Genomic DNA, 12,420 nt, shown 5'->3' on the forward strand with positions numbered 1-12,420 from the left:
TGGCCCCTCCCAATGCTTCTTATTCTGAAGTACTGACCTGGAGTGTCACATGGTGAAGTGTCACCAAAAAAGTAATATTCTTGGTTTTGTGCTGGCCTAGGACTCCCAGCCTTCCTGTTCTTTAAACACATGATAGTGACACAGATGGGCCCTCAGGGGTCAAAATCACAAGATCTTTGGGGAATACCACCACCTGAAAAGAAAACCATCAAACAGGACCATGTATCCTCAAAAGAAGGATTAGAAAATATAGACCAGCCATGGAAAATGGGCATAAAATATAAGAAGCTATTATAAAACAAATAAAAAAATTAGGACATATAGAGAGAACTACTTAGGAGTTTTAGGTATAAAAAATATAATACTCAAAATAAAAACCACATCAATGGGATAAATAGTGGGAGAGAGAAACTGAGTAAATTGGAGAACTACACTGAAGAATTGTCCCAGAATCAAAGATGGGAGAAGAAAGACATTGAAAATAAAGATATATCAAAAGAGATGACTTGAGACATATACAAATGTGAGTTCCAAAAACAAAGAAAAGTAAATAAAAAACAAAAAGAAGAAAATAGAGAAATAAGAGATCAATTTATTGTGTTAAAAGATAGGGAGGACTTACCCTACAGAGAGAAAAGGAAAATCCCACTTTATATACACTGTAGCAAAACTTTGAATAGTAAAAGACAACAAGAATATTCTAATAGATTCCATCATGAAATATAGATTTCCTAACTGCAACACTGGATGTGGAAAAAACACACACACTAGGCTGATATTACTATAATAGTCAAGAGAGCCAGATGCAAACCTGTACCCCAGCTATTCTGGAGGCTGAGGCAGGAGGATTGAAAATTTGAGTCCAGCCTGGGCAATTTAATGAGAGCTTGTCTTAAAAAAAAAAATTAAAAGGGCTGGTGGTGGGCTGGGGTTGTGGCTCAGAGGTAGAGCGCTCACCTAGCATGCATGAGGCACTGGGTTTGATCCTCAACACCACATAAAATAAAATATTGTGTCCATCTATAATTAAAAATAAAAAGGGGGTTGAGGTATGATTCAGTGATAGAGCACCCCTGGATTAAATCCTTAGTGCTACAAATGAAAAAATAAATTTAAATTTAAACTTAAATTTAAAAATATTTCAAAAGGGCTGGACTTATAGCTTACTGGTAAAGCATCCCTGGGTTCAATCCCCAGGGGAAAAATTAAAGGGGAAAAACCTCAAGCTTAGAATTTAATATTCAACTAAACTTTTAACCTAACTTGATCATTATGCTCTGTGTACACACCTTGAGTCATCACACACTGCACCCCACAAATATGAACAACTCTTGTGTCAATTAAAAATTTTTTAAAATGATAGTATGGTAAAACTGTTCTCAAGCACACAGGGTTTCAGAAGTTTGATCAATAAATACCCATATTTAAAACACTTTTGGAGGCAATATTACAATCAGACGAAAAATTTCGGGAGTAAAGTAGACCAAATACTTTGTTGAAGGAGAAAGAAAGTACGTAAATGGATTTGAGAGCATGCTAAATTTCTTATCCGCTTATACAGAAGATTGGGAAGATACAGTTAATAAAACTACAAACTAAAAAGGAAATTTAGAAAACAGAAATATCAAAATAAAGAAAGTATTAGAAAGAACTCCAAATATGTCAGTAATCACAATAAGTGTAATTGGAGTGGGCAAAGACAGTGCTGTGAGCTCACCAAGCCATCACACAGCTGATATGCATGCTTCCAGCAGCACCTGCGCACCGTGGTAGGGTCATCGTTTACTTCTTGCCAGAATATAACAGAATGGGAGCAGAGAAGGCCCATGACTTTTGGTCCAAAGCCTCAGGAATAGATTTGCCTTTGCCAGTCCCTCTCTCCTACCTGCAAGGCTAGAAGCAAAGTTCTTGAAAATCCTGAAGGTGCAAGCTGGAGCTAGCCTAGGTGCATGAGGCACTTTGTGGAGGGGAAACACAGAGCTACAGCTCCCCTGAACTGCACACAGGTTAAAAATATAAATCTGAGTTTTGTTAAACCACTGAAACTCCAGGGTTGTTGAAGAAGCAAGTTTGCTCACTTTGACTAATATATGGATTGATTAAATCCCCAAGCACAAGTCAGAGATGATCAGTTTGAATTAAAAACAAAATCTGGCTGGGCACGGTGGGTGCATGCCTCTAATCCCAGCAGCTCCAGAGGCTGAGGTAGGAGGATGATGAGTTCAGAGGCAAAACTTAGCAAGGACCTAGCTAATTTATCAAGACCCTGTCCTAAAATAAAAAATAAAAAGCCTGGGGATGTGGCTCAGTGATTAAGCACCCCTGGGTTCAATCCCCTGTACCAAACAACAAGTAACTAAATAAAAACAAAATCTGCCTTTATAATAATTACAAGGGCTACCTCTAAAGCATAACTGTGCAGGAAGAATAAAAACAAAAGGATAGAAAAATGCAAAGCAAACAAATACTAACTCAAGAAAGCTCTGTAGCTTAAAGACAGTCTTTAAGGTGGAAAGACTGTCAGGACAAATTAGGAAAAGACTCACTCAGTTCACCAAGACGATAATAATTCCCCAAAGGAAGCACCTCGTCACCTAACCTCATAACCTCATTTTCCTAGAGGGAAAATTAGATTTAAAAAAATAGAAACAAATTGAAAAGTTACAAATTTAACTACAGCACTCTTTGTTATTTTTAAGCCAGTCCCAAAAGAAGGAAAGATGATAGATATGAATGGCAAAATCTACATGTGCAACAAACATGCACTGTATAAAATTCTGCATCTAATCAAAGCAGATGTGAAACCTTTACAAAAGTTGATCATATGGCCAGCAGTAAAGCAAGCATCAGTAAGCATCAAAGAAGATGGGCACGGTGGTACATGCCTGTAGTCCCAGCAGCTCAGGAGGCTGAGGCAGAAAGATCACAAGTTCAAAGCCAGCCTCAGCAACAGCGAGGTGCTAAGCAACTCAGTGAGACCCTGTCTCCAAATAAAATACAAAATAGGGCTGGGGATGTGGCTCAGTGGTTGAGTGCCCCTTCAATCCCTTCACCCCCCGCCCAAAAAAAAAAAGTATAAACAAACAAACATCAGAGAAGATGCATCATAAGGACAAGGTTCTTGAATTATCCTGTGGTTAAGTTTTAAGTTAATAACAAAAAAATACATTTAAGAAATCTCCATATACTTTGAAATAAAAACGTCCAACATCCAATAGTTACTAAACAAAGAAACCACAGTCACTTCCTTAATAAGACTCCTATGGCACAAGAATTAAAATCAAGAATCAATAAATGGGATCGACTCAAACTAAAAAGTTTCTTTTCAGCAAAAGAAACAATCTATGAGGTGAATAGAGAGCCTACATCTTTGGAGCAAATCTTTCCCCCTCACACATCAGATAGAGCACTAATCACTAGGGTATATAAAGAACTCAAAAAACTACATACCAAAAAAAGAAGAAAAAACCAAATAACCCAGTCAATAAATGGGCCAAGGACCTGAAGAGACACTTCTCAGAAGATGATGTACAATCAATCAACAAACATATGAAAAAATGTTCATCATCACTAGCAATTAGGGAAATGCAAATCAAAACCACTCTAAGAGTTCATCTCACTCCACTCAGAATGGCAGCTATTATGCACACAAACAACAATAAGTGCTGGCGAGGATGTGGGGGAAAAGGTACACTCATACACTCATACACTGCTGGTGGGACTGCAAATTGGTGCAGCCAATATGGAAAGCAGGATGGAGATTTCTTAGAAAATTGGGAATGGAACCACCATTTGACCCAGCAATCCCTCTCCTCAGTCTATACCCAAAGGACTTAAAAACAGCAGGGACACAGCCACATCAATGTTTATAGCAGCATAATTCACGATAGCTAAATTGTGGAGCCAACCTAGATGCCCTTCAATAAATGTATGAATTAAAAAAATGTGGCATACATTTTACACAATGGAATATTAGTCAGCAATAAAAGAAAATAAAATCATGGCATCTGCAGATAAATGGATGGAGTTAGAGAAGATAATGCTAAGTGAAGTTAGCCAATCCCAAAAAACAAAATATTTTCTTTGATATAAGGAAACTGATTCATAGTGGAATAAAGAGCAGGACCATGGGAGAAATAGATGAACTCTAGATAGGGCAGAGGGGCGGGAGGGGAAGGGAGGGGCATGTGGTAATTAATTATGGTTGAATGTGATGATTATTATTATCCAAAGTACACATATGAAGACACTAATTGTTGTGAGTATATTATGTATACAACCAGAGATAGGAAAAATTGAGCTCTATATATGTAATAAGAATTGTAATTCATTCTGCTGTTATATATAAATAAAAAAATAAAAAGATCAAATTTTAAAAAGACAGGCACACACACACACACACACACACAAAAGGAAGCCACAGTCATGAGTTTTCCATGACTTACCCATCTATTGTCCCTTTGTCCCAGGTCTCCAGATCCTGCCCCACTTGAGAGGAGACAAAGGAGGCAGGCATCTAACCAGGACAGGACCAAAGCAGTGAGGAGATTCATTCACCCATCCACACAAATACCCACTGAGTGCCCACTCTGTGCCAGGTATTATTCTAGACATTCAGGAATGGAATCAAGAAGAACTGGATTAGGCTCCCCATAAACTACACCCCCCAAGTCCATTACTGGCTGTAATTTGGTTAATTTTTTTCTTTAAGAGAGAGTGAGAGACTGAGAGTGAGAGAGAGAGAGAGAGAATTTTAATATTTATTTTTTAGTTATCGGCGGACACAACATCTTTGTTTGTATGTGGTGCTGAGGATCGAACCTGGGCCGCACGCATGCCAGGCGAGCGCGCTACCGCTTGAGCCACATCCCCAGCCCTGTAATTTGGTTAATTTGGAGTCAGAGTCAGTGGTCTGCTCCCCTCAGTGAGGAATCCCTTATACCTAGAGGAAAGGGCCTTGGGCAGTTTGAATCAGAAGGTGGGCCACAGGCTGCCTGGGAATCACCCAGGGAGCACGCTGAGAACCCAGGCCCCTGGCCGCACTCTTGCAGAGGCTAATCTCATTCAAGATGGAACCCAGGAAACTGGTTTTTTTTTTTTGAATAGCAGATAAATTGAAGTAAGGTGTGGATTTTAATTCTTTTAATTAACATTTAATAATTATATATATTTATAAGGCATAGTATGGTACTTTGATACATGCACTTAATACATATTAATTTAATAATGATCAAATCAGGATGATTAACATATCCATTCCTTCAAACATTCATCATTTCTTTGTGTTGAAAATATTCAAAATCCTCAGTACTTGGGATGGAGATGTGGCTCAAGCGGTAGCACGCTCACCTGGCATGTGTGCAAACCAGGTTCGATCCTCAACACCACATACAAAGATGTTGTGTCCGCCGAATACTAAAAAATAAATATTAAAAAAATTCTCTCTCTCTCTCTTAAAAAAATCCTCAGTACTAGCTATTTTGAAATAGGTGATTAATCATTGTCAACCATAGTTATACAACTGTGTTATAGAACATTAAAAGTTATTTATGTTATTCAACTGTAGCCCTGAATGGTTAACACAACCATCTCTCTCACCCCCTCCCCACCCTTCTCAGCCTCTAGAAACATCCATTTTACTCTCTACTTTAGGAGATTAGCCCTTTTAGCTTCCACATATGAGCGACACATGTGACGTTTGTCTTTCTGTGCCTGACTTATTTCACTTAACAGAATGTCCTCCAGGCTCATCCATGTTGCCTCAAGTGACAGGATCGCATTTTTTAAAATGACTGAATAATATGCCATTGTTTATATACCACATTTTTTAATCCCTTAATCTGTTGATGGATACTTAAGTTGTATTTTTAAACAGGTGACTGTCATGTGTTGCCAGGTTTGGAACTACAGACCCAGATGATTTCTCAGATCCCTTCCGGGTTGAAAATCATTTAATGCAGGATCTTTGACAAATGGCCTTTGGAGATTTGGTTAGATTTCTCTTTACCTGGATAACAGTTAGTTCTATATTTTTATTATCACACTAAGTCCTTCAAATGCCTCCCACTGGCAGAGCCCAGCTAGAAGGCAAAGGCCAGGTGGATGCAGCCCACATGGCTCAGCATGTGGGCAGTGTGGAGAGTGCTGGGGGACCAGGAGGGACAAATGGAGATCACCAGCACCCTCCACCCTCCTCACAACGATCTGTGGAAGTTTCTGGCAGCTCTGCTTCAGATGAAGCCATTACACATTCTTCCTTGGGGGAGGTAGTGGATCAAGGCCTTTCGTCCTCAGAAGCAACAACTTCCTCTCAACTCCCCTGTGGACCAGCCTCGGCCCAGGGGCCCAGTGACTTCCTCTACCTTCTCTCCCCGGCTTTTCACTTCTTTACCCAGCAACAGCTACATTACCTCAGGCAACAGCTCTGATTGGCTGCAGATAGCAAGGGTCTCCTGCTAACTAAGACTCCTCTTCTTCTTCGCCTCCATCTCGTTCCTGTATTCCCCACAGACCTGGGCTTACTTGGTCAAAACCCCAGAGGGCAATGGCCCTCCGTGCTGGGCTGGTCCTGGGACTGCACACCCTGATGACCCTTCTCTGTCCCCAGAAAGCAGGGGCCATCAAGGGTGAGTGCTGAGGGCCCCAGGGGAGCAGAGGAGATTTAGGGATATGGCATAGAGGATGCATGTTCCTGTCACTCTCTGGTTTGTGGGCCACTTCTTCCACTTAGAAATCCCCGATCCTCCACCCCAAGTTCCTCCTACCTCTATGGCTTTTCTCTCATTCAGATTCCTCCCCATTCCTTCCTCCTTTCTGAGACCCCAAGCTCCACCTCCCTGTTGTCCAGCACCCTGGCTTCTCTACCACTTCCTGACTTGGAGTGTGTCCACTCCAGTCCAGCTGCATTGCAGCATTTAACACTCACTGTGTCTAGACGTGCGCTCTCGGTGTGCACGTCCACAGCTGGCTTATCTTTTTTATTTCCTTGGCCTGGCTTTGTGCTGGGCACACAGTGCTCCTTCAGTGCTCAACAAATCACTGCAGAGTTCTAAAGGAATCTTACCAATTAAGACCCGTCCCCTAATTTCCAGGAAACTATGCACTTAGTTATGGGACAAGACGTGTTCAGCCTTTCTTCTCTGAGATGGCAGAGTTGGGACATGAACCTTGAGCTCCTGTCCAGTGCTCTTTGCAATGCCTGGAGCTGCCTTTATGGATCCCCCTGGTCTGTGTCACAGATCTTAATTCTTGCTCCTGCCAGTCAGTGCCCATTTCCCCCCACCCCCATCTACACTACACCTCTGTAGTGAGAGCCCCATTTATGCTCTTGTCCTTAATCATTTCCACCCCAACTCACCGTCTCACACACTCACACACAGGACCTGACGGCATAACCAGAGCAAATGACTATGGCTGAGACTTTTAACTTGAGAAAATCTAAGCACCATCTTCGGCAGCTTCACCTCTCCCTAGGCTCTTCTGCCAGAATGTACCCATGGTGTGTGGGGCATGAGCATGCTCTCTTTCTTCTGCCCTTCTGCAGCCCTTCCACTCCTCCAGGGCCAGCTCACTGTCAGAACAGAACTCTGTCCCCACACTTGACCCAGGATGGGGCTCAGGCTGAGACTCCACACATTACAGATCATGGATGAGGCTGATACCTTTTCTCCTTTCTCCTGGCCCTGCCCTCACCCAATACAGCTGACCACATGGGCTCCTATGGACCAGCCTTCTTCCAGTCTTATGGTGCCTCGGGCCAGTTTACCCATGAATTTGATGGAGACCAACTGTTCTCTGTGGACCTGAAGAATGGGGAGGTTGCATGGCGACTGCCTGAGTTTGGCGATTTCACCCACTTTGACCCACAGAACGGACTGGCCAGCATCGCCATCATCAGAGCCCATCTGGATGTCCTGGTGGAACGCTCCAATCGCACCAGAGCTACCAGTGGTACCTGCCCCCCTCCCCCAATCCAGCCAAGCAGGAGGGGCCCAAAGAAGCTTTTTCCCATTCCCTGGCCTCCCTCCCTCTGGCACAAGTTCTCTCAACCTGTCAGTCCCCTTCTTTCCCTAGAAGCTCTAGGTCTTCTCAGACCTCTCAGTCAGCCCCCTCCCTGTCCCCAGCCTCCTCCCCCTCCCCAGCCTCCTCTCCCCCTGTTCTTCTCCCCTCTGCTCCACTGGTTACCATCCCCGAGCGCCCCCTGCCTGCAGGTGTCTAAGTAGGAGGAAGTGTCCCTTAATCCCAGTCCTAACAAGGCCTTGTGGTAAGGGATGAGCCTCTGAGAGTCAGGGATTCATTCTTCCTAGTGCCTCCAAGGGTGACGGTCCTCCCCAAGTCTCGAGTGGAGCTGGGTGAGCCCAACATCCTCATCTGCATCGTGGACAACATCTTTCCTCCTGTGATCAACGTCACCTGGCTGCGCAACGGTCAGACCATCACCGAGGGAGCGGCCCAGACCAGCTTCTATGCCCAGCCCGACCACTTGTTCCGCAAGTTCTCTTACCTGACCTTTGTGCCCTCAGCAGAGGACGTCTACGACTGCAAGGTGGAGCACTGGGGCCTGCAGGAGCCGCTCCTCACGCACTGGGGTACGGAGCTCCCCTCCAGGCCCCCTTCTCAGGCCTGTGTTTCCTTCATGACAGAATCCCCCTGCTGTGCCCCCTGACCCTTCCTTTCTCTCCCAGAGCCCCAGGTGCCTGTCCCACCACCAGACACCACAGAGACCCTGATTTGTGCCATGGGCCTGGCCACTGGCCTGATGGGCTTCCTCATGGGCACCATCCTCATCATCACAGGGACATGCATGTCCAGTGCCCCCAGGTGCAGAAACGTCTGAAGTCTGGGGGTGGGGGCAGGGCAGTTATGGGATGGAGGTGGAGAGTGAGGTCTCTGTTGGGAGGAAAGGGTGTTAGAGACAAGAGTGGACAAGAATTGCAGAAGTGGGGTGAGGGAGTGGAGTTTGGGGGAGGTGGGCACCCAAATAGAGGATCCTAGAATGGTGAGCTTGAACAGCCTTGGTCACGTGGTGTTTGCTACTTTAGGTAACAACCCTTCTGAGACAGACTGTGGGAGACAACGTATGGATTCCTTGCAGATTTCTGACAGCTTTTGTATCCTCAGCGCCACAGCCTACGGAAGCACGTCCCCTGAATGGCATCAACCTCTGTCCCTGAGGTCCCCTCCTTTCTGACCTCAGCACTTACACCTGTGGGGCACAGCCAGCTCCCCTTCCTACTCCAACACAAACACACACCTTGCTCTGCCCAAAGCTCTGACTAGCAGCACCAAATTCTTCAGTGGTGTTTGCCCTTATTCTTTTTACCAGATCTTGGCCAGTACTCCCAGGGTGTGAGGGACACTGGGACCTGAAGAGTGCGTCCGAGTGAGGACACATTGGGGATAGTCATTCTGTCTGGTCCAGCTGTGTCTTGCTCCCTTGGGGCCTTCCACAAGGACTTCATGGAATTTGCCTCCTGAATTCAGATTTCCCTGAGAGGGATACAGAGTATCCTGTGCATTGCAAGGCCCTCAAAAACGTCAATCCTGAAGGGCCCTGGGAGAGGAAAGGTTCCTGGGGCTTCCACCTGTATGGCCATCCTCTGTAGAAGAGGCCACTGGTGTGCCTATGGTCTACAATGTCATTTCCTTTTTCTACATTCCCTATAGCCTCAGGCATGACAAAGAAGCATGCAAAACCTAGATTAGAGTCGGGGTTGTGGCTCAGTGGCAGAGCGCTTGCCTAGCACATGTGAGGCACCACATGAAAATAAATGACATACAGGTATTGTGCCCATCTACAACTAAAAAGAAAAAGATTAGATGGCCACTTTCCTCAATGGAGCCAGTCATATTTGACAGGGGACAGAACCTATCTAGTAAGAGGGGAGGAGATCCACCTGAGCGCTTCCTAAACATTTGCCCAGGAGATTTCAGTTAACTGTGAACAAAATTAGAAACACAAAGAGATAAATAACCCTACAAGGTAGTTTGTGTCCAGTACCAAATAAGTGTCATGATTAGTGGTTTTCAAACTAGAATGCACTTAAGAATCTTTAAAAAGTACAGGTGTCACCCAGACCTACTGGTTTAGCATCTCAGGTTTGGAGGAGCAGTGACAGGGACTCTAACATTCTACAGATGATTCTCATGCAGCCTTCCTGGACCTAGATTGTAGGCTGTACATGGGACACCCTGACAGTCTGGTGTTACTGGGAGTCACTGGAGGAGGATCCTGAGGTCTGAGTTGGGCCAGGAAAGCTATCTGGAGAACCTGGGTCTGTTGGAGAATCATAGTTGATCAAGATACAAGTCCAAGAGTCAAGATGGGGGTTTGAACTATGAATATTTGATCCTAGAAAAGAAAGAAACCAAGTGCTGACGAGGATATGATGGGCTTCTTAAAAGAGAATAAGTTGGGAGAAATCACGGACCAGAAGACCCTGGTGGAAGCGGGGAAAGATTGTCTTAGTCAAGGATTTTGTTTGCCAGTAACAAAAACCCTCTTAAAATGATCACATGCAATTAGAGACACAGGGGTGGCGCACAGAACCCAAGGGTGGGTTTACCAGGACTCATGGGAACAGAACTCAGAACCGAAAAGCCAGCAGAACCTGGAGCAGCCCATCTTACACTCTCACTGAGCCACGTGGTCTGGACTTAAGTCACATTCCTCTCTCTGTGTGGACATTAAGTCACATTCCTCTCTCTGTGGACTGACAGACCCTTCAGCTGACACGTTCACACTTTCACTCCTGGGTTTGTCACCTCAGCTCTCACCACCCACACAGACTGTATCTCCCAGTCACAACTTAGAAATTGTAAATGATCTTAGAAATTCTTAGAAAAGTAAATGATCGGCCAAACTTGGGGTAGATATACACCCAGTCCAATGGATTTAGAGCAGGGGACAAGATCCCATAGTACAAATGTGCCCGCTGAGCCCCCACCTCAGAGATGACAGGTCGGCCTCAGAGAAAGAATTGGCTGGTTGTCAGAAGACACCAGACGTCTCTCCCAGCATTTCCCAATCTCTGCTCATCTTTTGCTTGGGAAGTTCATGCATCTTTGGAGAGTTGTTCTCTCGACTATCCTAAGGCTTAATAAAGTCATTAAAATGTCTTTTGATCAAAGGTGTATGTTTTTTTTTCACTATGCACATATTACCCAGAACACTTTGAACAATTCAAAATTTCTAGAAACAGTTCATAGTTTTTGAGGATACAGTGGTGTACACCTGTAATCCTAGTGACTTGGGAGGCTGAGGCAAGAGGATTGCCAGTTCAAGGCCTGCCTTGGCAATTTAGCAAGACCCTCAGTTACTTAGCAAGACCCTGTCTCAAAATAGAAAATAAAAAGGGCTGGAGATATAGCTCAGTGGTAAAGTGCCTCCGGGTTCAATCCCCAGTATTTAAAAAAGGGTTGTCTGTTATTTTTACTGGGGTGCAGTGGCCCACACCTATAGTTACAGCTATTTGGGAATCTGAGGAAGGAGGATTACAAATTCAAGGATAGCAATTTAATGAGACCCCATTTCTAAATAAATAAAGGGTGGGGGTGGGGATATGTAGCTCAGTGGTAGAACTCTCTCCTGGGTTCAATCCCCAGCAATATATATACTATAGTATATACATACATGTATATATATATATATTTTTTTTTTAAGAGAGAGTGAGAGAGGAGAGAGAGAGAGAGAGAGAGAATTTTTTTTTCTAATATTTATTTTTTAGTTTTCGGCAGACACAACATCTTTGTTGGTATGTGGTGCTGAGGATCGAACCCGGGCCGCACGCATGCCAGGCGAGCGCGCTACCGCTTGAGCCACATCCCCAGCCCAACATACATATATTTAGATTAAGTGTCTTATGGTCACATTTCTTCCCCTTCTAGTTTCAAGGTAAATAGTCCTTTATTTAAAAAAAAAAAATGTTCTCATTCATGAATTGACTCCCTTGAGTCTCTGAGAATAGATGTTTAACACTTACCTTCTCTTCCATATAGTCAATCTCCCCCTCTTCACAGGGGTTTCCTCCTGCAGATATTAAATATATCATCTGTCCCATCTAATGAGAGGTTGACTCTCCTCTCTGTCCCATAACCCAGCTCCACCCAAGGTCCTCTAGTCACACTATCTGAGTGAGTGTTCTGCCTGGTCTGCCCCCAGATCTCCTCTTCCAAACATCTTCAATTTTAATTTTTAACAGTTATATTCTGTGCAAGTTTAAGAGTCAAAGAGTTCTACAGACTTGCTACAAAAATCAGCCTTCAGTCCCCTCTCCTCCCTCCTCATGCTCAGAGGCAACAGCTTTCCGCTTTTTGAACAGATTCTTTTGGCGCTGTGGTTGAGGGTGGTTTTTCAGCCGCGGATCATGTTGTTGGGATTTCAGTCTTGAGTGTGGTGATGTTGAGGCTGGGGGACCTTTA

At 44.3% G+C, this 12,420-nt stretch overlaps 1 protein-coding gene across 1 annotated transcript; it reads left to right on the plus strand.

Moving 5' to 3' along the window:
• Positions 1-6,450: 6,450 nt before the first annotated feature.
• LOC101963482 (HLA class II histocompatibility antigen, DO alpha chain) lies at positions 6,451-11,118 on the plus strand. Its single transcript, XM_021722032.3, has 5 exons — positions 6,451-6,626; positions 7,702-7,950; positions 8,307-8,588; positions 8,685-8,820; positions 9,042-11,118. The coding sequence occupies exons 1-5, from the start codon at positions 6,545-6,547 to the stop codon at positions 9,043-9,045; spliced, it is 753 nt and encodes a 250-aa protein (XP_021577707.2). The 5' UTR covers positions 6,451-6,544; the 3' UTR covers positions 9,046-11,118.
• Positions 11,119-12,420: the final 1,302 nt, after the last annotated feature.

This window comes from Ictidomys tridecemlineatus, chromosome 8 (genome assembly GCF_052094955.1).
Source record: "Ictidomys tridecemlineatus isolate mIctTri1 chromosome 8, mIctTri1.hap1, whole genome shotgun sequence".
NCBI classification, from domain to species: domain Eukaryota; kingdom Metazoa; phylum Chordata; class Mammalia; order Rodentia; family Sciuridae; genus Ictidomys; species Ictidomys tridecemlineatus.

Excerpts from the sequence above, each read along its gene's own strand:
- LOC101963482 (XM_021722032.3), top strand. The coding sequence starts at position 6,545 with ATGGCCCTCCGTGCTGGGCTGGTCCTGGGACTGCACACCCTGATGACC. Across the intron at positions 7,951-8,306 it reads TCGCACCAGAGCTACCAGTG|TGCCTCCAAGGGTGACGGTC; the intron begins GTACCTGCCCCC and ends CATTCTTCCTAG. Across the intron at positions 8,589-8,684 it reads GCCGCTCCTCACGCACTGGG|AGCCCCAGGTGCCTGTCCCA; the intron begins GTACGGAGCTCC and ends TTTCTCTCCCAG.